A 27,922-nucleotide genomic window follows, 5' to 3' on the forward strand; every position below is an offset into this window, starting at 1 on the left:
TGGTTACTACTAACTCAGAATTATTTTTCCCCAGGTTGCTTTCTGCTGGAACTAGTGAAAATCAAACAGAGTGTTGGGCTACTTCCAATATTGCTGCCTTTGTCAGCTTGGATTAGAGACCTTCTGGCTTGTTTTGGACACCTGGTATCTCTGTGCTAAAATAACTAAAGCTTGGAGAAGAAAATGGAGTCTAGCACAAGGAATAGAGAGTCTAACAGAAGTAACATCTGAATCTGGTCTGACTCCTGCCTTGCTAGGAGGCATTGCGTGTTCATACTCAGTTCTGTTCAACTCTTTGCAACACTTTGGATTATAGCCTGCTAGGCTCCTCTGTCCATGGGAGTTTTCAGGCAAGAATAGTATTACCAAGAACTCAAATGCACCTCATTGTCAAGACTACTCTGTGTCTACTTACACAGCAAAGAATAAAAAAGAATTAAAGTTCTGCCCTTGAATGGGATTTTTGCTGGAACTTTTGCCAAAGTAGCTCATTACCTTGAAAGCTGCTTGTGGGCAATAACTATTTTAAACAAATCTTTGTTCACACTAGCAATCATTTTTCAGAGAAATTTGTTGTATCAAGATAAAATAAGATGTTAAGCCATAAACCAGATTCTGAACAACCTTCTCAAATATAGTGTTTGAAGTAAAACTAGTTGAGGAAGACAAGAAGCCAAAATAACAAGATTAATACAATTTTCCCAGAGGAATAGAAAGGCATAACAATGACCAGGAAAGAATAACAGATAGAAGCCATGGGCGGATTAGATATAATTTTTCACTCTAGGCACCCTATTTGTAGAAAAAGATAAACCAAGTTGAGTTAGAGCCAAATATAAACTCTTACCCTCTGTGGGCTTCTGTTCAATCATTTTAAAAGGATGAGGCAGTATTCAAGAGTTTAATGAGCATTACAAGCTCAGTGGTAAAGAATCCGCCTGCAATGCAGGAGACCCAGGTTCAATTCCTGGGTTGGGAAGATACCCCAGAGGAGGAAATGACAATCCACTCCAGTATTCTTGCCTGGGGAATTCCATGGATAGAGGAACCCGGCCAGGTACAGTCCATGAGGGTCACAAAGCCGGATATGACTTATTGACTGAGCATGCATGCATATATATTAGGTAATGCACATGAAATCTGCTGGCATAGTAATCAACAAATAGCAGGTACTAAACACTATCACCTAAACATAATAAAAAACCAGGTAGAGTGTTTATATCCATTGAGACAGGAGAAGACAATTTAAACCTAAGAAAACAAAAAATCCTTGAGGTTGAGGGTATGATAGGAGGCTCTGAATGTTAAGTGAGACCCTAGGTTTTCTTATACTCATGAGGATTGAAAGCTACTGGACAGTTCCAGTGTGAATCAGTCCCTGCCACCGGGAGTCTACTCATGGAATGCAGACCAACTTTTAACACTGCTGTATAGACTGATAAAGATAGGCAGGGAGGTTACTTTAGTGGGTCATGGGGAAGATTCTTGGGCTTCCTCAGTGGCTCAGCGGTAAAGAATCTGCCTGCCAATGCAGGAGATGCAAGACACAGGTTCCATCCCTGGGTCAAAAACATCCCCTGGAAGAGGATATAGCAACCCACTCCAGTATTCTTGCTGGGAAAATCCCACAGACAGAGGAGACTGGCAGGCTATAGTCCACAGGGTCACAAAGAGTCAGACACCACTGAGCGACTGAACATGCTCCCACAAGAAGATACTCAGGATTTGGGAATTTGTTAAAGTGAACTTTCAACATCGTTTGAAGAAACACATATGCTAACAAGGGAGCTCTAGGAGCCTTAAAGCAACTGGTGATATCCAATATGGAGCTGGCTTTAAATCCAGAGCCTGTCTGTGGGTGTCAGGAGAGCAGCAAACTAGAGGGGCCATTACTAGGTGACAGTCTCACAGATGGACTCAGGAAGGCCTTTTCAGCTCTGAGCTCAACACTGAAAGTGAAACACACTTGGGGATTGAATGATGTGCTCTGATTGTCCCTGCTGCTCCTGAGGGATGGCCTCTAGGGACAGTGTGTGACCAGAAAGGTATACATATTAAAACGGAGAGTTTCTTGGCATTTTATTCTTTTTTTGCAGCTAAAGAGAATCCTTTGTGAGGCTCAAAGTGTGGCAGAGTGTAGCCAGGACCCCCCAAATTCTTCATCTAGGATCTTTAAGAGGGCACAAGTGGTAGCCCCTCAACTGCCTGCTGCAATGTCCACTGTGTGTATTATTGCTACAGAAGGAGGGCTGTGAATGTTCCTTTGGATTTTTATTTATAAATATATTTCATATTATAAACAAGGTAATAGATCAAATAATATATAATTTTTTACAAAATCTTCATTCTTCCTGGTAGAATCACATCTATCCAGCATACAATTGTTCAAAAATCCCATCAGGAAATTTTGAGCTGACACTTCTCTGCTTTGCATTATTTTTCAGATAAAGAAATGATAGAAACTAATGAGCTTCATATCACTTCAAAGGAGATAAAACTTTCGTAAGTAATCGATATTTATTTTCATTAAGGGTAATTAAGATTGACGAATTCCTGTATTTTCAGTGAAAGGAAAAATCAGCATGTAGTCTCAGGTAGAATCCACAGTGACCCAAGGCAGGGAGAGAAGGGCCCTGGGTGAATTGAACTTAGAATGGTGAGGCAGGAACAGAGGAGTTTTTAATTAGGAAAGGAAGGAAGACATTCATGAGACTACCAAGTTGTATTACAGATAAAAATTTGAAAGGAAATCTGTTGTTTCTTTCTCTTTTTCTTTGATGACATTTTCCTTTTTCTTACTTCGAATTCTGATTAACGTCTGCTCATTCAAGAGCCACTGTTAAAACATCAAAGACTCCTCACATACTCTTATTCTTACCTTAATTTTGAGGTGGGTTTACACTGATTCTGACCACAAGTGAAGGGGGAATTCCCATTCAAATATAACACCCCTGCAATGCACCTTCCTTCCACTATTTTTCTTTCTTTATCAAGTTTCTTTGCCCTGATTACACACAATCTTACCCACCATAGTCAGTTCAACTGTATTTACCCACCATAGCCAGTTCAACTGTATAAGTAAAATTATGGTCACAATAAAAAGTGTGATGGCTGTTACTATACATATTTTAGCTAAATATCAAATATTGAAAATTTAGGTTGTCTAGTTCTGATTTGATGGAGAAGGCAATGGCACCCCACTCCAGTACTCTTGCCTGGAAAATCCCATGGACAGAGGAGCCTGGTAGGCTGCAGTCCATGGGGTCGCTAAGATTCGGACACGACTGAGTGACTTCACTTTCACTTTTCACTTTCATGCATTGGAGAAGGAAATGGCAACCCACTCCAGTGTTCTTGCCTGGAGAATCCCAGGGACAGGGGAGCCTGGTAGGCTGCCGTCTATGGGGTCGCACAGAGTCAGACACGACTGAAGTGACTTAGCATAGCATAGCATAGCATAGTTCTGATTTGAAGCATCATATCATCCCTTCCAATCACTGAATTTCCAGTCAAAGTCTTCTCCAATGAGCCCACCACCTGGGATGTATAGCTTATAGTTCATTTCAACTCACCCATCTGTTGGTCTTTCTGAATGAACACAAAACTCTTTTTATACTTGATCTCCCTTTGGCATTTGATGGAAGCTGCTAGTTTGGAAGATACCTGCCTCACCATCTTAATGATATACCTGATGTATACTATAGAGAGAGACTGTGAGAAATATGTAAATAATCTTTTTCTATAGTAAATAGCCTCAGTCACTAGCACAGCTTTCCTGAGGCTAGTCCTCCACATGCACAAGTGGAAATTTGATATAGGCAAGTGGCAGATGAACAAATTGAATAAAATACATTAAGGAAACGCAGCTAATATATATAGCTGACTTCTGTGTAGGGAAAAAAGTTGGATTTTAGAATCAACATGCTCAGAGTGACAATAAAATTCAACGCTACATTTAGAAATATGAAGGTGTTTTTTCTTAAGGCTCTAGAACTGGAAAGGAGATGGAGTAGAATTTATTGAGATAATGAATGTTAAGTGATGGTCACAATAAATGCTTCATACATAACAGCATTTGCTGTTATGCTTACTGCCTTAGAAGTCAATTTTTTTTTTTAATGTTCAGAAATTGCTTCAAGTCAGAGAGCTTCCCTGATAGCTCAGTTGGTAAAGAATCCGCCTGCAATGCAGGAGACCCCAGTTCGATTACTGGGTCAGGAAGATCCGCTGAGGAAGGGATAGGCTACCCCCTCCAGTATTCTTGGGCTTTCCTTGTGGCTCAGCTGGTAAAGAATCCATCTGCAATGCTGGAAACCTGGGTTCAATCCCTGGGTTGGGAAGAATCCCCTGGAGAAGGGAAAGGTTACCCATTACAGTATTCTGGCCTGGAGAATTCCATGGATGTTATAGTCCATGGGGTCACAAAGAGTTGGACATGACTGACTTTCACTTTCATAAAAAGTGCCAAAAATTAGGACACAGGGCAGGTCAAAGATGGTGATTTCCAGCTTTAGTTAGTAGCCTTGTTAAAACTCTTCTTTACCATAAATAGGAATTTGGGTCAAGGAGGAAAAGCTGTAGTACATGCACAATATACTTTTGCAGCCATCTGAGCTAAGAGACAAGTTTTCTCCATCTGTCTCTTGCTATTTTTCTATTTGAGAGCCAGGATCTCCTAATAAAAGAAAGAAGCCAACAAAAGTCCTTTTTTCTCTGTATCATTTTAGCTGTTGGCTCAGCAAGTAGAAGTTAAACACCAGCTCTAAGAAACTAATAGATACTGTCTAAAATGGGATTTGTGGCAATGTCTTCATCACCCTGCTTCAGTTAACAGAGCCATCGAGGACAGATATCCTAAAAAATTGTTAACTGACAACACAGTAAGGTACTCTTTTTGTACTGACTTAGTTCAACTTCATAGTAATTTATAATTGTTTTACAACATGACAAGCTTTAATATTTCTTCATTCATCTTTTACCTCTTATTCATATAAAATGATTTTCTTTGTTTTGTTGAAGACAAGGCTTGAATTCCACTTTTCTGCTATGAATATTGCTAGGCCATTTTTTTTTAATTGAAGTCAAATTGACTTGCAATATTATATGTTTTAGGTGTACAGGATCATGATTCAGCATTTTTATACACTACAAAATGATCACCACAATAACTCTAGTTACCATCTGTTACAATATTAATTTGAACTTTGATTTTTCTTAGAATTTTCCAAAATTCTAAATAAAAATTTCTTTCCAACAAGGAGAAAAGAAATTAGATGTATGTATGAGGGTGTATCGGATAAGGCAATGGCAACCCACTCCAGTACTCTTGCCTGGAAAATCCCATGGATGGAGGGGCCTGGTAGGCTGCAGTCCATAGGGTTGCTAGGAGTCGGACACGACTGAGTGACTTCACTTTCACTTTTCACTTTCATGCATTGGAGAAGGAAATGGCAACCCACTCCAGTGTTCTTGCCTGGAGAATCCCAGGGATGGGGGAGCCTGGTGGCTGCCATCTATGGGGTCACACAGAGTCGGACACGACTGAAGTGACTTAGCAGCAGCAGCAGCATGAGGGTGTATCTTATGAAACTTTACATCAAAGAAGAATTAAGGTAAATGCAAACATAGAAAACAATCTGGACTCTATGCTACACAATGTCAATGAAATTTATACTCCGAAAAAAATGGAGACTTACAGTGAGGGCTGTAGGAGCATATAGTAACATATTGACTTGGGTTCTCAGAACTCTGCTCTCATTGGACTAAGCTAGATCATTGGGAAATGAGTTAAATTCAGAACCATATGGAGCCCTTTCACAAAAGTGCATTAAAGGAGTAAATAGAAGTCAGAAGATAAAAAATGACCTTTTAAGAGAAAGAAATGGCTAATATAATGATCATTCCCTTCATAGATCAGAAGAATGCACATCTCAGAAGCCAGTAATAGCTCTGGGTCTGTGAGTGAGTTCATTCTCCTGGGCTTCCCCTCCCGCAGGGAGATCCAGATCCTCCTCTGTGTCATGTTCTCCCTCATCTACCTGCTGACCCTCCTTGGGAATGCAGCCATCATCTGTGCCGTGTGGTCAAGCCGGAAGCTCCATACACCCATGTACATCCTCCTGGCCAACTTCTCCTTCCTGGAGATCTGCTATGTCAGTTCCGATGTGCCCAAAATGCTGGCCAACATCATCTCCCAGACCAAGAGCATCTCCTACGCTGGCTGCCTGCTCCAGTTCTACTTCTTCTTCTCCATGTGTGCGGCTGAGGGCTACTTTCTATCTGCGATGTCCTTTGATCGGTTCCTTGCCATCTGTCGACCTCTGCATTATCCCACCATCATGACTTATCAACTCTGCGCCCGATTAGTGGTTTTCTGCTGGGCAGGTGGCTTTTTATCAATACTGATGCCTGCAGTTCTTATGTCTCGGGTGCCTTTCTGTGGCCCTAATGTCATTGACCATTTTTTCTGTGATCTGGGACCATTGCTGGCACTGTCCTGTGCCCCTGTGCCCAAAACTACTCTAACTTGTGCCACTGTAAGCTCGCTTATCATTTTCATCACCTTCCTCTACATTCTTGGGTCCTATACCTTAGTTTTGCGAGCTGTACTTCGGGTCCCAGCTGGCTCAGGCAGGAACAAAGCTTTTTCTACGTGTGCCTCCCATTTCTTGGTGGTTTCCTTGTTCTATGGCTCAGTTATGGTGATGTATGTGAGTCCAGGCTCCAGGAGCCATCCTGGGACACAGAAATTTGTGACCCTGTTTTACTGCATGGCAACCCCATTCTTTAATCCTCTGATCTACAGCCTCCGGAACAAAGATATGAAAGATGCATTGAAGAAAGTCCTCTGTGCATCAGAAATTTCTAAAAATACAGAGAAATGATATACATTTTTGCATCATTATTCTCTCAAGAATTCAGAATTTCTCTCATTTAAAAAAACTATTTTCTGGTCATGTCTGAGTATTTGACTTCTTAATCTCATAAAAGTATGATTCATTACACACACCAAAAAACTCTCATCCTATCTCAAAAGAAAATACCCACAGTTCCAAAGGTCTATTGCAGCAAAATTTCATAGAGTTTTTATTTACCAGTGTATTAATACAATTTCTATGTTTTAAAGATTTTTTTGTAGTCCTAAAACTAATGTAATCAAGTTGGTATATACAAAACTAAGGCTCATGTTTCCAACTTGTATCTTGGCTTTTATCCTAATACTGTTTTATGCACTTTAAATTTATCAACTATTTTTTTTCCAATTATAAGGTTGTCTAAAATGAGAAATATCACCAACTTACTATGCTCATGAAAAAAGCCAATTGCTTAATTTATAAGATCAAGGACTCAATATCTGTCACTGAAACAGTAGTGTTTTTCACTTGTGTTTTCCTTAATACCGAGCACTGATGAGCTATACACAGTATGTAGCAAATTAAAATAGGAATTTATAAGGTTTCTTCTTAAGGAAAATTCTTGGTCTAACTTTGAAGAGAGTACAAAGACAAGCACACATGTGCCAAATCATTAAGTATTCCTTACTCAAAACTGAGTTTCTGCACCTTCCAAGCTTTAAGAAGAGGAACATTTACTGTTAACAGAAAACAAGCATGAGAAACCAGAAAACAGATTCTGCCAATTAAATATAAGCTACTTCAAGGCAGTCAGCACTTAATATAAATTTTTTGGCTTGACCTGATCATCTGCCTGTACTCTGAAATGTTCATATTTTATTTTTTTAATTAAAAACTTTATTGAGGCAACATTGGTTTATAACATTATGCAAGTTTCATGTGTTCAACAATATGTATCATATTTTAAACTGTAGCACAAAATTTCTTTTTCTGGGGGAGGGGTTAGTTTGTAAATTTTCTCCTATATAGTGAAGGAAAAGCTTATGATTTGACTGACAATGCGCAATCCAAACCAGATTTTTTTGTACAGACCTCAATTCATGTTTTCTGTTTTTACGTAGAAAACAGGGTTCTTACTTGCACACAACAAGTAAAGAGGGCTTTAAAGCCCTCTTCCAAGTTATTCTGACTTTGGGGAATATTTTCTGTAATAGAATATGCTAAGTAGTGAGGCTGCTGGATCACCGTAAAATCAGAGGAGAATTCCAGGCAACCAACCAATCCAGAAGGGTTAGTTTCTTCTTGCTCTCTGCAGATTACTGAGACTGCACCTTCCTACGACAAGTCTACTATGATGTAATTATAACAGGTTTCTTACTTGCATACAACAGAAGCTGACTTTGGCTGATTAAGCATGGCAATGGGGAAGATTTATTGATGGGATATCAGAAATGTCACAGAATCAGTGAAAGTGAAAGAATCAGAGCTGAAGCTCAGAATCAAAGATGAATGTGCAAACCATCCTGTGGAACTGGTCTGAGGAAAAATCACTATCACTACAGCCATTCCTACTGCCATGGGCCACCAGATGTCACAGCGCTGCCATCTGAGTATGCCTCAGATGGTAAAGAATCCTCCTGCAGTTAGTGCACTAAGATCCTGCCAATTCTGCACTAGGGATTTGTCTTTCCTGCAATAAGTGTGCTAACTGCTTCAGTGCTATTTTCTCCCTAATATTTCAACATTGCTATCGCCTACCATCCCATTTCTCCTTCCTGCGTCACTATCCTGACTCAAAATCTGGGGTAGTTGTACCTGCTTGGTGGAACCAAGAGTACATCTCTCTACTATAGCTGCAACAGAGGCTGGGAGCTGGGGGAGTTAATACCTATAAATAAAAACTCCAGTCATACAAAGATACAAAGAGCTCCAAGTCTCTACTGAGATACTAGGCAACAAAAACAAAAGAAAAATACCAACTATAACAACACATTCATTTCAACTCCCCTATGATATGCCTGGGTTATGTTCCCTTTAGAAGTTCCACAGGGTAGGACTTAGCTAAATAATCCACCTATGTAACAGCAGGGAACTCACAGCAGGATGAGTAAGAGGAAATAAACTTCACTGTGGGTAGTTGAGGGCTTGTCTATCTCACAATGAGTGCTGTTAGAACTTAATATGAAGTTTATAAGTTATTACTACACTCTGGAGTTCTGAGAGACAGAGTTCAACTAAAGGGAAGGAAATTGTCCATCATCTGAGAAAGTCTCTATTAACTGCAGTAAGATTTAAGGCTGTGCACAAGCCTTTCTTAGAACTGTCAAGGAATGGATAAAGAAGATTCTTCATTTACTCTTTCACTTTGAGTCAAAAAATTTTAACCTGAAGGTTAATGGGCCACAATTAACTAAATAGTTAAGATATTCCCTTATATCTAGGTTTTCATGGTGTCTGAAAAAGATATTCATATATGAAATTAAATATCTTTGGTTTTGCCCTTAATGTTAGATACATAGAATTTTCAGTAACCAGGGCTTATTTAGCTACATTGGAATGAATTATATTCCACTTTCTCTATATTCTAAAAATTTATACAAATGATATATTTTATAGTTAACAATTTTCATCATAAAAAACAAAACAGAACAAAATAATGAAAATCCTCATAGTTCCACACCTCTACACACCTACTTCTCTCCACAGGAATATGTTCGGTTTAGTGGGTATACATCCAGATTTTTTCTGTGCATTTACATATAAAATATGGGTTTTGAATAAATATATAAATTGGAATATTCATTGGAAGGACTGATGCTGAAGTAGAAACTCCAATACTTTGGCCACCTGATGCGAAGAGCCAACTCTTTGGCTCTTTCCCAACTCATTGGGAAAGTCCCTGATGCTGGGAAAGATTGAAGGCAGGAAAAGGGGGTGACAGAGGATGAGATGGTTGGATGGCATCACTGACTCAATGGACATGACTCTGAGCAAGCTCTGGGAGTTGGTGATGGACAGGGAAGCCTGGCATGCTACAGTCTATGAGGTCGCAAAGAGTTGGGCATGACTGAGAGACTGAACAGCAAGAACAATAAATTGGATTATACCTAAGTATTGCTCTACAAATGACTGACTCCCCTATCACTTCCTATTTTCCCCTAAAAAGCAATGTCTAAGAGAGGACTTTCATCCAGCTCTTGCAGAGTCTTCTGTCAGTTTGGAACAAATTAGGGCAATGAAGCTGAAGATACAGTTCTTCAGGAAAGACTTTGTTCAAGGAGGTGGTACATGGATGTGTGAGAGAACTACTTCCAAAATACAGTGTACTCAGTGGGTTTTTGTGCCACCAAAATCAGGATTTAAAATAGGAACACCAGTGAAATAAGAGGATAATTATTCTTTCTAAGCAAAGAAACTGTATTCTGAAAAATGACGATTCACTTACTTGTTTAACCTCAACAACTTTTTGAGCTCCTTAATTAGACCTCAGATTTCTCTATGTATACCTACACTGTCCAGTACAACAGCCATGACCCACATGTGGCTATGGACCACTTGAAATGTGACTAGTCCTAATGAAGAATGTAATAATTGTAAAATCACACACCAGTTTTGAAGACTTAGTATAATAAAAGAATGTAAATGTTTCATTAATAATGTTTAAGTTGATTATAAACTTAAATGATACTCTTTGGGATAAATTGAGTTAAAATATATTATCAAAATTAATTTCACTTATTGTTTATGTGGCTGTTAGAATATTAAAAACTACATATGCATTGTTTGTGGTTCACATTGTATCTCAGCATTGGTTTAGACAGATCTCAAAGAATCTAATAGCTTAAAATGCCTTTCATATGTTGATACTTCTTAGGTTTTTACCTCCGCTTGCAACCTCAACTCATACTTATGGACTTGCATACAAAATTGTCTACTTATAAATCTCCACTTGGACATTTATTCATCCATTTTTAAGTGCATATTTTTATATTTTATTTCAGTGAAATTATTTTAGTCATTATCTTGACATAATATGAGAAATTCTGGCTAATGTATGTAATTCTTATATAGGTTAGTCTTATTCTGTCATGACACAATAAAGTAGATTCTTCTGGTGTATATACATACATGCATAAATCATTACATTTTTAATTCCAGGTTTTCCCATGGAAGCAATCACCTTCACTGAAAATTTGGATACTGCTAATTAAATCTAAATTTTGTGTATGTGCTGTGCTCAGTCACTCCAGTTGTGTCTGAGACTTTATGCCCCCATGGACTATAACCTGCCAGGCTTCTCTGTACATGGGCTTTTCTCAGAATGAATACTGAAGCTGGTTGTCATGTCCTACTGCAGGACATGTGTCTTCTGCATTGCAGGCAGATTCTTTACTGCTAAGCCAGCAGAAAAGCCCAACTTTTGAGTACGAGAACAATTTAAATATGAGACATGTAAAAATCATGAGCAAGATTTCTACTTATTAAATAGGGCAGTGGACAGAAATTGTTAGCTCTTTTTTTTTGAGATAAGTTGTCAGGCTTGTCAATTCTACTTTCTTCTTAATGCTGGCAAAGATTATTTACATTCCAAGGATATATCTCCCTGCATTCTCAAAGTACTCCACTCACTCATCCTCTCCTAAGGTGATGTCTTTACTCTTATTTGTATTTGTGAGAAAATTAGGAAAGAGAAAGACTATCAGGAACCCCAACAGATACTAAAACCTGAGAATGTTCAATTTCCTTATATAAAATGGCATAGTATTTGCATGTAACCTAAGCACAACCTGTATACTTGGACCCATCTCTAGTTTACTTATAATACCTAATACAATGTAGATGTTATGTAAGTAGTTATAAACACAATGTATATGTTATGAAAATAGTTGCTTGTGCACAACAAATTCAAGTTTTTCTTTTTGGAAATTTCTGGCTCTTTTTTCTTTTTTTTTAGTATTTTTGATCCCCAGTTCCTTGAATCCACAGATTCAGAAACTACAAATACAGAGGGCTGACTGTATTTATATATTCCTAGGGTTAAGATGGTTAAATTAGAGGTGCCTTTTGAAAAACAACACTCACAGAAAACTAGAACTAGATTCCTAGTTGATTGTAAGATTTTTTTCAGAACTTTCTCACCAAAATGAGAAACATTTATATTTTATATTAAAATCTCTTTAATAATCAGACATATTTAAGTCATATATTGTACTCTACTGGTCTACAGTTATTCTTGGTAAATATCACACTATTTAATTTTGTGAGATCCAAGAGGAAGGGGATATATGTATACACTCAGCTGATGCACTTTCCTATACAGCAGAAACTAACACAACATTGTAACAAAATTATACTTCAATTTCAAAAAAACTAAATGTCAAGACTTTAAGTTCAAGCTATAGCTCTGAGGAGCCATTGACAAATAAGTATGACTATAGCTAATTTAAAAGATTAAAATTTTAGGATTAGACATCTAAATTTGAAATCCATCTTCATGCAAAAATATCCAGCAGGAGTTTTCTGATGTTTGACTAAGCTTGAAATCAAAGTTAGTGCTGAAGCTATTCCATAACAAAATTTTAGCCTAAGGTTTCCTCATGAAGTGCAATATCATAAATTAAGTTCCTGTTTTAGAAAACAAGAAATTAGAAGACTAGAAATTACCTCTGAGGGACTCCAAGAATTTTATAGAGAACTACATGAAAATAAGTGCACCTCAAAGACAGAAACATAGATCAATGGAACAAAATAGAAAGCCCAGAGATAAATCCACGTGCCTATGGACACCTTATCTTTGACAAAGGAGGCAAAAATATACAATGGAGAAAAGACAATCTCTTTAACAAGTGGTGCTGGGAAAACTGGTCAACCACTTGTAAAAGAATGAAACTAGAACACTTTCTAACACCATACACAAAAATAAACTCAAAATGGATTAAAGATCCAAATGTAAGACCAGAAACTATAAAATTCCTAGAGGAAAACATAGGCAAAACACTCTCTAATGCAAATCATAGCAGAATTCTCTATGACCCACCTCCCAGAGTCATGGAAATAAAAGCAAAAATGAACAAATGGGACCTAATTAAACTTAAAAGCTTTTGTGCAACAAAGGAAGCTATAAGCAAGATGAAAAGACAGCCTTCAGAATGGGAGAAAATAACATCAAACGAAGCAAATGACAAAGAATTAAACTCAAAAATATACAAGCAACTCCTGCAGCTCAATTCCAGAAAAATAAGCGACCCAATCAAAAAATGGGCCAAAGAACTAAACAGACATTTCTCCAAAGAAGACACACAGATGGCTAACAAACACATGAAAAGATGCTCAACATCACTCATTATCAGAGAAATGCAAATCAAAACCTCAATGAGGTACCATTTCACGCCAGTCAGAATGGCTGCTATCAAAAAGTCTACAAACAATAAATGCTGGAGAGGGTGCAGAGAAAAAGGAACCCTCTTACACTGTTGATGGGAATGCAAACTAGTACAGCCACTATGGAGCATAGTGTGGAGATTCCTTAAAAAACTGGAAATAGAACTGCCATATGACCCAGCAATCCCACTGCTGGGCATACACACCAAGGAAACCAGAACTGAAAGAGACTCATGTACCCCAGTGTTCATCGCAGCACTGTTTACAATAGCCAGGACATGGAAGCAACCTAGATGTCCATCAGCAGATGAATGGTAAGAAAGCTGTGATACATATACATAATGGAATATTACTCAGCTATTAAAAAGAATGCATTTGAATCAGTTCTAATGAGGTGGATGAAACTGGAGCCTATTATACAGAATGAAGTCAGAAATAAAAACACCAATATAGTATACTAATGCATATATATGGAATTTAGAAAGATGGTAATGATAACCCTGTGTACGAGACAGCAAAAGAAACACAGATGTAAGGAACAGTCTTTTAGACTCTGAGAGAAGGCGAAGGTGGGATGATTTGAGAGAATAGCATTGAAACACGTATTTTATCATATGTGAAATAGATCACCAGTCCAGGTTTGATGCATGAGACAGGGTGCTCAGGGCTGGTGCACTGGGATGACCCTGAGGGATAAGATGGGGAGGGAGGTGGGAGGGGGTTCAGGATGGGGAACACATTACACTCATGGCTGATTCATGTCAATGTATAGCAAAAACCACCACAATATTGTAAAGTAATTAACCTCCACTTAAAATAAATTTTAAAAAAAGAAAATAAGTGCACCTTTGGGCTGGATTGTAGTGATCCCACAAAGTCTACAACTCTTTGGCTTACACTGAATATGAACTAATCTTCACATATCTGCATATAGAAGACGAGGACCTGCCTCCTAAAGTGATAGTACTGGCAAAATGTGGAGAGTCAATCAAGACAACATAATCTTACTGAGGACCATTGTTGGTGCCCAAAACAATACTTAGAATAATGGGATATACAAAAGAAATTGTGGTAAATTTTCTCTGATATTGAGGATTTTGTTTAAAAATCTGGTAACCTGGTTATCTGAAGGATTACTGGCTAAATATTCATATGATTGCAATATATTAGCATTTGCTATGCTCTAAAAAAAGAACAGTTTGCATATTAAAAAGCAGAGACATTACTTTGCCAACAAAGGTCTGTCTAGTCAAGGCTATGGTTTTACCAGTGGTCACATATGGATGTGAGAGTTGGACTGTGAAGAAAGCTGAGTGCCAAAGAATTGATGCTTTTGAACTGTGGTGTTGGAGAAGACCTGAGAGTCCCTTGGACTGCAAGGAGATCCAACCAGTCCATTTTGAAGGAGATCAGCCCTGGGATTTCTTTGGAAGGAATGATGCTAAAGCTGAAACTCCAGTACTTTGGCCACCTCATGTGAAGAGTTGACTCATTGGAAAAGACTCTGAGGCTGGGAGGGATTGGGGGCAGGAGGAGAAGGGGACGACAGAGGATGAGATGGCTGAATGGCATCACTGACTCGATGGACGTGAGTCTGAGTGAACTCCGGGAGTTGGTGATGGACAGGGAGGCCTGGCATGCTGCGATTCATGGGGTCACAAAGAGTCGGACATGACTGAGCGACTGAACTGAACTGAACTGAACTGAAAAAAAGAACTGGTTTGATGAAGGCAGAATTTGAGGACGTTGAGATAAGTCAGCAAAATGTAATGTATACCAAAAGAGAAATATGTGAAAATATTATTAAATTGTTCAAAACAACTATATTTAAGGTACAAACATATCTGGACCATGAATAATAACTTCCTAAGACTTAAATCATGGATCTAATGGATTTTTCAGTCATCTTCCCAATATATGAAAATAAAATTAAAGGAAAAAAAACATAATCTCATTCATCTCATGATCTTGCATCCTCCTAAACATGAATTATGCATTATGTTAAATTTGACTTTTGGAGCCTTTAAAGATTTCCTTCAGTAAAACACTCAAAATTTTTTGTAGTGCTTCTTCCATATCTTTGTTCCTGAAGTTGTAGATCAGGGGATTAAAGAAAGGGGTTGCCAAAGCATAGAACAAGGTCACAAATTTCTGTATCCCTGGATATTCGCCAGAACCTGGGCTAACATACATCACCATGACTGAGCCGTAGAAGAGGGATACCACAGCAAGGTGGGAGGCACAAGTAGAGAAAGCCTTCTGCCTTCCTGAGCCTGAGGACATCTGTAGCACCACACCGAGGACACAAAAGTAAGTGCCAAGAATGTACAGTAAGGTGAGGAAGATGATTAGAGAGCTCATGATACCACAAATCAGCCTAATTCCAGATACTGGAGCACAGGACAGTGCCAGCAAAGGTGCCAGATCACAGAGAAAATGGTCAACAGTGTTTGGACCACAGAAGGGCACTTGAGATATTAGAATCAAAGGGGTCAATAACCAGAGAAAGCCACCTACCCAGCAGAAGACCACTAACAACACACACAGGCGATGGGTCATAATGATAGGATAATGCAAAGGTCTACAAATGGCAAGAAATCGATCAAAAGACATCACTGACAGAAATAAAGACTCAGCCACACACATGGAGAAGAAGAAGTAGAACTGGAGCAGGCAGCCAGCATAGGAGATGCTCTTGGTCTGGGAGATGATGTTGGCCAGCATTTTGGGCACATCAGAACTGACATAGCAGATCTCCAGGAAGGAGAAGTTGGCCAGGAGGATGTACATGGGTGTACGGAGCTTCCAGCTTGACCACACAGCACAGATGATGGCTGCGTTCCCCATGAGGATCAGGAAATAGATGATGGAGAAGAGCACAAAGAGGAGGATCTGGATCTCCCTGCGGCAGGGGAAGCCCAGGAGAATGAACTCACTCACACACCCAGAGGTATTAGTCTCCAAGGTCCTCATTCATCTGAACTGTGGAAGTGACAGAGACAATGAGAAACACAGAAATATCTATATTTTTTCCAATTCCTGATGAAGAGATATGTTTTTTCCCATAATTTGGGTTTTTTGAATTTCTGTCTTCCCTCTGGAAAAGTGAGTTTTTCTTTCCTCTTTTTCTCCTTTTCCTCCTTGTTTATTTAATAAGCTTTTATTTTACACATACTATTGCCAGGCACTGTTCTAGGAGGTAGGGAAAGACAATGAACAAAAAAGCAGAGTCCCTGGTCTTCGGATTATGTCAAACATCTTATGCTCAAAACAACTTCAAACAATACATTAGGGGCTCTAGAATTTCTATATAGAGGGAGTTTGAATCTGAGTAGAAGAGGTCTAAGGGAATTTCCAGGTGGCTTAGTGGGTAAAGAATCCTCCTGCCAATGCAGAAGACACAGGAGATGCACGTTCAATCCCTGGGTGGGGAAGATCCCCTGCAGGAGGAAATGGCAACCTATTCCAGTATTCTTGCCTGAAAAATCCTATGGTCAGAGGAGCCTGACAGGCTACAGTCCACGAGGTCACAGAGTCTCACACAACTGGGCATGCACGCACTACAACAGCAAGGGAATTTACCTTGGAACCTCATCTGCACAGCAAGGAAACTGTTTTTGCTTAGATTGTGTGTTTATTTGTGGTAGTTTCATGGGGAGCTAATATGGAATATGGACTGGATGTTAGCAGCCCTCCACCTATGTTGTAGTGCTGCCACTGACACAGTTAACAGTGTGATGTGACATAAGAAAGTTTTTGTTGTCATGTTGAAGAGGAAAAGTTAAAATTTTACATACCCTCCTGCTCTTTCTGCCTCTGTAACTCAGCTTGCTCCTTGAAAAATCTGGATCACATAGGTCTCAGAAAGTGGAGACTCACAATACTAGGAACTGGAGGTTATCTCACTCACCCTTGTCCTGCTATTTGCAATCATCCAGCCCCCACAAACCCACAAACCCGCTTAATCATGTCTGTCCATGTGTAAAAGCTCTATAACCCTTTTGCTTAAGGCTCAGAGCTTGGAGTGTTAACTCCTCTGGGCCCACCGGCATAATAAACCTGAGTTCTCCAACTCTCCAAGTGTGGTGCTTGGTTTCTTGAGTACTGGGTTTCTGCATCATTTCTGGAGACCTCAGCAAGATTCCAACCACAACGGCCCCTTGAGCCACAGGACTGGTGGTCTGGCCGGGCTGGAGCAAAGGAACCCCAAGACGAACGAGGAGATGTGCCACCTGACAGTATTCCAGGTTCTCTTTCGGACCGATGTTCCGACTCTCCGGATGGCCAAGCCCTGACTGGATTCATTGGAGGTACGGACCAACTCACCAGGAATGGCCACAGGATTAGGTAAGGCGCCTGGGCCAGTCCCCAGTCAGGTCCTACCTCAACTGGTAAAAGAGGAGACTGATCAAATCCTTGGAGCTCCCAGGAAGGGAATATCAGATAGGGAGAACTGGGGACTCTGGAGAAGGGATGCATTGTGACATAACCTCCTTGGAGCTCCCAGGAAGGGAGCAACAGTTAAGGAAACCTGGGGACTCAGGAGAAGGAGGAGAAGGCAATGGCAACCCACTCCAGTACTCTTGCCTGGAAAATCCCATGGACGGAGGGGCCTGGTAGGCTGCAGTCCATTGGGTCACTAGGAGTTGGACACGACTGAGCGACTTCACTTTCACCTTTCACTTTCATGCATGGGAGAAGGAAATGGCAACCTACTCCAGTGCTCTTGCCTGGAGAATCCCAGGGACGGGGAGCCTGGTGGGCTGCCGTCTATGGGGTCGCACAGAGTCGGATACGACTGAAGCGACTTAGCAGCAGCAGCAGCAGCAGGAGAAGGAAGGCACTGTGATAACCTCTGAATGATTATGAGTGCGTGATTGCTGATTGAACAGAGTGAGAGAAGTTTTTCTTTTTGGAAACTGCAAAACCAATTCTTTTTGCATATGCAATTAAAAACAACTAGCTTGTTAAAAGGCCTGCCTAGGAAAAAGCTTGAAGTTAACACTTTCCATGTCCTTGAAATATACAGCCAACTTTGCCTGAGACCTCAGCCTTGAGCAAATTAGAACTTCAAACAAAGAAAAAAAAAAAAGGGTCAAAGAGATAGTTCTATCTCAAACAGAAAACTATAAAATCTCTGTCTGTCTGAATTTATGTTTATTTCAGTGTATTTTTTTCTGATAGTATTGTTGAAGTTGTAAATGAGTTCTAATTTAATTGGCCTAAAGAAAAGTAAGCACTTACAAATCAAGCAATTCTAAATACAAGAAAAATTAATCTAAATAAATTTCAGATTCATGTGAACTGGGAAATATTCAGTATTAAATATCTAGTATTAATGTCTGTTTGCTAATATAATAAGGAAAGTAGGATATATGTTTTTAATAAAGAAGGTATAAAAATAAAATTATATTTTGTAAAGGGAAGAGAAAGTATGTCTGACTTAACAGGTGGCTGTTACAGAAAGTGATAAAAAAGGTGGTAGAAAGTGGACCCTGAAAAAAAGTTTTGTGCATGGTTAGGACTAAGTTTAAAATAAATTTAATTAAGTTTACCTAAATGAGTTTAAGGTGGTGCAAAACTTGAATTCAGCCTTTCTCTCTGTTAAGAGGACATACTTTCTTCAGATGTTGAACTGCTTTTAATACTAGATTTAAGTTTCTTTACCTCTTAATTGATCTGTTCTATATTTACCTTTGAAATCTTTTGTTACCTTTGGCTAACTAAATATTATTTCACAGTGACTTATAGGATCCTACCTGACTGAGTGTTATAAATCCTTTTGATATTTATCAACAAAACTTCCTAAATAACTTGACTTCTAGCTAACTTTGGGATACTTCAGAGGGCCCCTGAGACATCCCAAAGAGCTATTAAGCTACCTGGGTTCACTGAACATGTTAAATTACATGAGAAATACTGTTGAAGAGGTGATAAATCTTTTCAGGTTATACTGTATGTTGACGTTACTAATATAGATATCCTAAAATTATGTGAAATTCATATAGATATGATATGCCTTGCTAAAATATAGTCAATTATAATTCTAGTTATTGTATGAAAGTGTTATGACCAGGTTTCTTTGTCAATTGCAACAGAATCAGATTTTAAACATGCCTTCTATGGTTTTACTCTCATGCTTTTAGAAGAATACTGCTAGTTCTTCAAAATTTATGGAAAAGACTTTCTAAGATTAAGCAGATAAACAAATTTTGTTATTAACAGTAAGCTGGTACCAGACTGGAATTTGGTCTTCTCTCTGTTTAGAGAACAAAATTTTCTTAGAATGCAGCTTTTGATAACAGATTATGAATTTCTTTGCCTTTAAGTGATTTATATTTGTTTTCAAAATCTTTTTGTTACTTTGGTAAAGTAAATAAATATATTTAAGATTATGGTACATGTAGACAAAGCTCATTCTGCTTCTACAAAAAAAAAAAAAAAAAAACCCGTCACAATTAGATTTTGCTATCTTGATGTCCTTAAAACATGGCAATAGTCTGCTCCTAAATCAGGAAACTAAAAATGGATCGGATCAGATCAGATCAGTCGCTCAGTTGTGTCTGATTCTTTGCGACCCCATGAATCGCAGCAGGCCAGGCCTCCCAGTCCATCACCAACTCCCGGAGTTCACTCAGACTCACGTCCATCAGGTCAGTGATGCCGTCCAGCCATCTCATCCTCTGTTGTCCCCTTCTCCTCCTGGCCCCAATCCCTCCCAGCATCAGAGTCTTTTCCAATGAGTCAACTCTTCGCATCAGGTGGCCAGAGTACTGGAGTTTCAGCTTTAGCATCATTCCTTCCAAAGAAATCAGGGCTGATGTCCTTCAGAATGGACTGGTTGGATCTCCTTGCAGTCCAAGGGACTCTCACGAGTCTTCTCCAACACCACAGTTCAAAAGCATCAATTCTTCGGTGCTCAGCCTTCTTCACAGTCCAACTCTCATATCCATACATGACCACAGGAAAAACCATAGCCTTGACTAGACGAACCTTTGTTGGCAAAGTAATGTCTCTGCTTTTGAACATGCTATCTAGATTGGTCATAACTTTCCTTCCAAGGAGTAAGCATCTTTTAATTTCATGGCTGCAGTCACCATCTGCAGTGATTTGGGAGCCCAAAAAAATAAAGTCTGACACTGTTTCCACTGTTTCCCCATCTATTTCCCATGAAGTGGTGGGACCAGATGCCATGATCTTCGTTTTCTGAATGTTGAGCTTTAAGCCATCCGACAATGCTAGAACAAGCTGCCTTATCATCCTGTGAACTCTCATCTCCCTCTGTAAATGTACCTCAAGGTCCTCATGCTATTCTCACTTTGAGATCTTATATGGGAGACCACCTCCAGTGATAAAAAGCTCAAGGGAGACCACCAGCAACTAGCTGAACTGAGGTGTCCTGACACCTCCAGGCCCTGGAAAAGTCTTCTGCCATATCGCCCGAGAAACCATAGAAAGGACATGCATTCCTTTGCATGGTTGGGTTCATCCTATCAGCCAGGAGATGAGGTATGAGAAAGATTAGAAAAAAAAAAAAAAAAAAAACCACTTCAGCCAGTTTGGACAGGCCCTTACACGGTCATCCTGGTAACCCCTACTGCTGTTAAAGTTATAGGTGTCATCCCTTGGATCCACCACACCAGAGTTAAGAAGACAGCTACTTCCTGTGATGAGGACACCTGGAAAGCAGTTCAGCACCCCAAAAACCTTCTAAAGGCCTGGTTCCAAAGACAACGGCCCTCACCCACGAAGGACGCTGAGCCCTTCTCTGATGACTCGGGAAGCTGACGACTCAATGCACAGTAGAAGCTTGAGGATTCTTCAGCCTTACTCCAGCCACACTCCAGCAGCTGGCCAGTCAACACACGGAAGAAGCTTGAGGATCCAGCTATCAAAATATCAATAGATTTTCATTGTAAACCCTAGCCTCTATCCCTAATTGGTATTATTGCTATACTCTTCATGACAGGACCAACTAGATTCCCTGGCTGAGGTGGTTTTACAGAATACGAGAGGGATAGTCCTTGGAAGAAAAGTTATAACCAATCTAGATAGCATATTGAAAAGCAGAGACATTACTTTGCCAACAAAGGTCCATCTAGTCAAGGCTAGCATTTTTCCAGTGGTCATGTATGGATGTGAGAGTTGGACTGTGAAGAAAGCTGAACACCGAAGAACTGATGCTTTTGAACTGTGGTGTTGGAGAAGACTCGTGAGAGTCCCTTGGACTGCAAGGAGATCCAACCAGTCCATTCTAAAGGAGATCAGCCCTGGGTGTTCTTTGGAAGGAATGATGCTAAAGCTGAAACTCCAATACTTTGGCCACCTCATGTGAAGAGTTGACTTATTGGAAAAGACTCTGATGCTTGGAGGGATTGGGAGCAGGAGGAGAAGGGGGTGACAGAGGATGAGATAGCTGGATGGCATCACCAACTCTATGGACTTGAGTTTGAGTGAACTCTGGGCGATGGTGATGGACAGGGAGGCCTGGCGTGCTGCGATTCATGGGGTTGCAGAGAGTCGGACACGACTGAGCAACTGAACTGAACTGAACTAAACTGAGACCTACTGACAGTTGAAAAGGAAGGACTCTTCCTCTTTTTGAATGAAGAATGCTGCTTTTATGTAAACCAATCAGAAATAGTCAGGGACATGGCCCAACAGCTAAGGGAACAAATCATAAAGAGGAGAGAGAAACTAACTAATTCCTGGAGTAATTGGAATAAGATCTGGAGCTGGGCATCATGGCTTCTTGCTTTAACAGGTCCTCTCTTCATACTGTTTGTGGTGCTCTTGTTTGGCCCTTGTATTCTCAATGCTATTACCTAGTTCATAACCTCTCAAATTTAATCCATAAGGTTACAAATGGTAATAGCTCAATATAGACCCCTAAATGACAGGGAGCTCTGAATGTCCTACAAAACATGAGATGATGATTTCTTCAATGAGTGATAGAAGCATCAAGAAAGGGGAAAGAAGGGAAAAGTTAAAATTTTATATGACTTCCTGCTTCTTCTGCCTCTGTAACTCAGCTTGCTCCTTGCAAAGTCTGGATCACTTCAATCTCAGAAAGTGGGGACTCACAATACTAGGAACTGGAGCTTATCTCACTCACCCTTGTCCTGTTCTTTGCAATCATCGAGCCCCCGCAAGCCTGTAAATCAACATAATCAGGCCTGTCAGTATATAAAAATTCTGTAACCCCTTTGTTTGGGGCTCAGAGCCTGGAGTGTTAACTCCTCTGGGCCCACCGGCATAATAAACATGAGTTCTCCAATTCTCCAAGTGTGGCGTTCAGTTTCTCAAGTACTGGTTTCTGCATCATGTGAGACATGACAATTATATTCAGTTGAAAAAAAAAAAACATAAGGAAAGGCTTTTGAGAGGGTGATGGACCTTGGCAAAACACACATTTCCAAGAGCAATGATGGAGGCAGAATATCAATAGCATATAATATGAAAAGATTTGAATACAAGAAATTATGTTTACAGAACAATCCAAGAGAGTGGAAGTTAGAATATCTGTAAAGGTATAGACAGATATTAGGTACAAAGATAGGGCCTCATAGCAGAGGACTCACTGCCAATCTGACTTGTTCAGGCTTAATTTGCTAGTCAGTGGAAATCTGGAGCTGGGCTAGTAGAAGTTTATGGAAGCTGCATTTGCAAGACAATTCACCAGACAATTATAGGCTGATGAAATTAACAAGAAATTATTAGAAAGCTGTTTTGATAATCCAAGGAGAAAGCGTGAAGAACCTGACCTTGGGTAATAAATGTGCAAAAAGATACCAGGGTTGGTTTCAAGAGATGGGCAGTGGTAGAAACCTAATCTCCTGGTCTTTAAAATAAGCAGAGATAATTAAATACTGCTCAAGGAGCACAGGAGGAAGACAGAAAAGAGATATCTTACTTTTCACTTTCCACAGTAATATTCTTTAGCTGTCTTCCAATTGTCCTCTCACCTGGGATGCCTCAGAGCAAACAGCCACCCTCACAATAGACACATTTTAAGGGCCCTTCTGGCACCCCACTCCAGTACTGTTGCCCAGAAAATCCCATGGATGGAGGAGCCTGGTGGGCTGCAGTCCATGGGGTCGCTAAGAGTCAGACACAACTGAGCCACTTCACTTTCACTTTCCACTTTCATGCATTGGAGAAGGAAATGGCAACCCACTCCAGAGTTCTTGCCTGGAGAATCCCAGGGACGGAGAAGCCTGGGGGGCTGCCGTCTATGGGGTCGCACAGAATCAGACACGACTGAAGCGACTTAGTAGCAGCAGCAGCAGCAAAGGCCCTTCAGTTCCCATAGATCAACACACTGAACAGTCACTCCTGTTTTTCCCTTTGGGTATGTCTCAGAGGGCTTCCCTGGTGGCTCAGACTGTAAAGAATCCTACTTGATTCCCCTGTCCCATTTTCTTTTGACTCTTTTGAATCTGCATATTTCAGTAAATAAATTAGCTTCTACTTACAAACTTTTCTTCTCTCACCAGCCACACAAACTGGGTGTTGATTTGCTATGTTGTCATCTGTGTGAAAGAGAACAGAAAACAAGAGACTCATCTAAATTATTGCCCAAGTCGTCAAGAAAAAAGTTTCCATTTTCCTGTCTGCTAAAAATACAGTTCTTTTGAAGACAACTTGTAAAAAACAAAATGACAACTTGACAAAAAAAAATGTTGCTAATTCCGTGTCTATTAAGATTTTTGTAATAGGAACAGTATTTGTAAATGAAAGCAATCATGAAAATTTATGCTCCTTTTTCATAATAACATATAAAATGAAATGGACATCAAGACATAGGAAATAAGTGACTGTTCCATATGCCCATATACATTTATCCTAACACTTCCCAGGAGTCTAAGGTGTCAACTCCTTTGTAAAACACCTTTAGGTAACTTTCTTCACAAAGATTCCTTTCAGGTTTTATTCAGGGAATAGAATATGCCACAAATCTCTCCATTTCTCATTATTTATTCCTTCCAGACTCTGAAACCTGTCTCTGGAGATCTCAACCCCAGGAGCAATGGAAGCAATTAATATGCATCATACAGACTCAAGGATGTTTCATCTTCAGTGATGATCAGATTGGAGACAAAAACCACATGCACATGCACACACTCATGTATAGACTCACATGCAAACACATACACACAAATATTCTAGGCTTTCACATTATTGCTCCTTCAAGAGTTGTGTCTCCTAACTTTATAAATTACTTCTTAGCTAACAAAGTTTGTTTGACATGATATGTACCATTACCTTCAAGCTTTGTGAGACCTAGAGTTTCACATTCCTGTGGTCCAAATGCAATTTAAAGATCTCATCCATTAAATCCAAAATGAGCCTGTTAGGTAGTTAAATAGGAAAAAGGAGTCCAGAAGGGTGGTGGTTAAAAGACAAAGAAGGGAAAGGCCCCCAAACAAAGGAAGGTCCAAGGACCAGAATGAGGACCTCAGGTAAAACAAACAGCACTCCTGGCTAGCTCAATTTACATAGGGCAGGCCCAGAGGGAGGAGAAAAACATATAAAAAGAGGAGCCAAAGGACTGGGGGTCTCTCTCTCTTCTCTTCATGTCTTTTGGGTAGGCATACGCTTGTGCCTCGAGGATGTATTTTCCTTTATTTTCTAAATAAAACTGAGCTGTAACACTGATCTGTCCAAGAGCTGTGACACGGTCTATCTGAGGGCTGTAATGCTGGTCCATCACTTCAAATTTTTGTTGTGATGAGACAGAACTGAGGAAATTACACATACATACACACACACACACACACAAGCCTATTCCACAGAGCTGTCTCTATTCCTTACAAAACTCCTTATTTCCACATATAGATCAAACAAGATAGGTATTGGTCAACCAAGAATTTGAGACATTAATTGTATGACTGCAACAAATCCATTTCCTCTTCTTCAACTCAGGTTTTTTTCCTAAGCCTTCCTTGCAGCCTAGGTGTGCTCATATGACTGAGTTCTACTTGTTGTGATGTATTTAAAGCTGATGTGCAATACTTCAGGCCTTACCCATGCACAGTCCTTGATGATCTCTGATGTAATTGAGCATGTTGACCCAAGAAGCTGAGTTTTGAAGATGACAAAGCCCAAGATGGAAAAACCTAAGTTCCAGAATCATCACATGAAGAACAATCTCCTGTGGAGTAGGAATATCCATTTGGGATTTAAATGAGTAGTAAACGATCACCTTTCAAGTGACCCACTAGAAAAGAACTTTGTTTGGAGAACAAAAAGGTGACTGACTATATCAAATATTTTGATAAATATATAAAGAAAACAATCCATGGCTGACTATGTGAAATGAAAATATCTCCTTCCCTGTTAATAAACAAGAAATGTCACATGCATCAGCAATTTCTGGCCTCAAAATGTGAATCAGTTCAGTTCAGTCGCTCAGTCGTGTCTGACTCTGTGACTCCATGGACTGCAGCATGCCAGGCCTCCCTGTGAATAAGGGCTCCCAAAACTGTAATCCAGCAAATGCTGCCACCCTTACAATGATTGCTGAGGTGGGGGTAGGGGGGCTGGGGGACAGGGGAAATGCGAGAAGCAAGGTGAACAAGGAAGGCGTAGGTGAGGTGCATGTGAAAGGAATGAATTCAGTGAGCCCAGGGGCTTGCATCTTCCCATACATAGAATGCTTTCAAACTGCCTGCTCCCTTTGTTCCCCTCCTGCCTGTCTCCTGAGCCTGAGTCCTAAATGTTCCCACCAAATAAAATAACTCTCTACTTTCAGGTTTTGGCTATATTTTTTAAGTCAACAACTATATCATAGTGTATATATGTACAGAATAATTCCATTCAACTTTCTAACTTAAAATAACAGGGAGAAATTAAGGAAACTGTATATGAAGGACAAATCCTGAAAAACAAAAATTTTGAGTCATACAGTGAATATATTTTAAATTTTGGTCACATTTCCCTCCAAAAAGTTCCACAACTTGCTTCATTAATGTTACCTTTCCCTCTGTTCTTAGCACCAAAGCTGTGTACTGTGCTGCTAACCTAGTTCTTCAAACCAGACTTTATAAATATAAAGTGTAGAATGGCAACCCACTTCAGTGTTCTTCCTTGGAGAATCCCAGGGACAGGGAAGCCTGGTGGGCTGCCGTCTATGGGGTCGCACAGAGTCAGACACAAATGAAGCGACTTAGCAGCAGCAGCAGCAGCAGCAACACTATTTCGTGCCTCCAGTGTGATGATATACGTCAGCGTCAACTGAGAGAACAGGAACATGCCCTTGTCTATCTTTTCATCCAAGGTGACCCAATGGCTACCTTTCAAACATTCTAGATCCTCAAGAACACAGAGCTAGTGATCCCACCAAATAAAGACCTGGGGAACTGTATTAACTATTCACAAGCCATTATAGAACCAAGGCAGTTCTCATGCTATTTCAATGTGCACACATGAGAGATATATGATCCTTCAGAACTCACTGGATCTGTTACTAACTTGACTCTGTAACACTCTGAGACATCAGCAGTATTTTTAAGGGGAATTGTGAAATTCTCAAGAGATTGGGATAATGGAATTAATTTGAATTCATCTTCTCCTTAAAGCTAATCTGATAGCTTACGACATACTTGGTGAGAGAAGGAGCTGTATTATGGCATTAAACAGAACAACACCTAAATTTAAAGATGCCAGATTTTCTAAAATGAAAATCTTGTCATCTCTTCCTTGCTTTCCATCCCTATATATTTCCTTCCCACCTATGGGATCAACATCTTTAGCATATCTAAGTTCCTGCATGTTTAAGTTCATCTCCTTTGAGGAGCTCCACACTCACTGTGCATTCAGTCATATATTAGGAATGTTCTACATGCTCCTTTTACTGTTTGTAACATCACCAACCACCCTCATTCCCTCATTTCTATCTAGAAAACTTCCAACTTGTCATTCAACACTCACCTGAAATATCAGCTTCTCTGAGAACACTTCTCTGGCACTTCCCACCTACACACCCCAAACCTGTACTCTTAGTCCAACACTGCTCTGTGCTCTGGCGCCTTATGCATTCCTCTCTCTCAGCAATTGGTTTTTTTGGTTTTTTTTTTTGGAATTGTTAACACATCTGTGGCCCCATAAGTCAAGAGTTCCTCCAGAACAAGGATTCTATCATATTCACCTATGCATCATCAATGTCAAATGTACTACTTAGAACACAATTAAAAGTTTAAGAAGCCCTTTCAGGCCTCATAGTTCTTTGTATAAAAAGGCATATCCTCTGGTCTATATACCACCATCAGCAACACTAAAGAGGGGGCTGCAAACTCTGTCATCTCCTAATAAGTTACCCTCTTCCCCCTCCCTACCAACCCCTTTCTACAACCATCAGTGTGGGAAACATCAATACAATTCCACTGTGCTATTTTTCTCAAAGTGGTCCTGACCTGACTTCACTGGCAGCCCTGCTTGTCTCTTTTGCCACTTCAAGGTTTTTATCCCTCTCTCTTCTCTAAAAGCTATGCTTTGAATTTCAGCCTCCCTTCAGAGGAAGAGGAAGGGAGAGTAAAGAAAACACAGTAAGTCATTTATCTAAAGTTACTTATGAAAGCTCCTAATCTCCTAATCTTAATTTACTACACTTCACTCACTCTCATTACAAAGGAGGACACAGGAAGCCAAGAGCTACACTGTCTAATATGGTAATCACTAGCTACATA

The 27,922-nt window shown here is 39.8% G+C and overlaps 2 protein-coding genes across 2 annotated transcripts; one reads left to right on the plus strand and one right to left on the minus strand.

Annotated features, from left to right (window-relative positions):
• Positions 1-2,493: 2,493 nt before the first annotated feature.
• LOC147364922 (olfactory receptor 11H6-like) lies at positions 2,494-6,956 on the plus strand. The gene has a single exon (XM_086322113.1). It carries the CDS (start codon positions 5,922-5,924, stop codon positions 6,882-6,884), a length of 963 nt encoding a protein of 320 aa, XP_086178239.1. The 5' UTR covers positions 2,494-5,921; the 3' UTR covers positions 6,885-6,956.
• Positions 6,957-15,236: 8,280 nt separating this feature from the next.
• Positions 15,237-16,208, minus strand: LOC147364923 (olfactory receptor 11G2-like). Its single transcript, XM_086322112.1, has one exon. The coding sequence runs from the start codon at positions 16,206-16,208 to the stop codon at positions 15,237-15,239; it is 972 nt and encodes a 323-aa protein (XP_086178238.1).
• Positions 16,209-27,922: the final 11,714 nt, after the last annotated feature.

Source organism: Bos grunniens, chromosome 10 (genome assembly GCF_055505025.1).
Source record: "Bos grunniens cultivar Pamir isolate PY7600 chromosome 10, Bosgru_T2T1.0, whole genome shotgun sequence".
Lineage (NCBI taxonomy): Eukaryota > Metazoa > Chordata > Mammalia > Artiodactyla > Bovidae > Bos > Bos grunniens.

Excerpts from the sequence above, each read along its gene's own strand:
- LOC147364923 (XM_086322112.1), bottom strand. The coding sequence starts at position 16,208 with ATGAGGACCTTGGAGACTAATACCTCTGGGTGTGTGAGTGAGTTCATT.
- LOC147364922 (XM_086322113.1), top strand. The coding sequence starts at position 5,922 with ATGCACATCTCAGAAGCCAGTAATAGCTCTGGGTCTGTGAGTGAGTTC.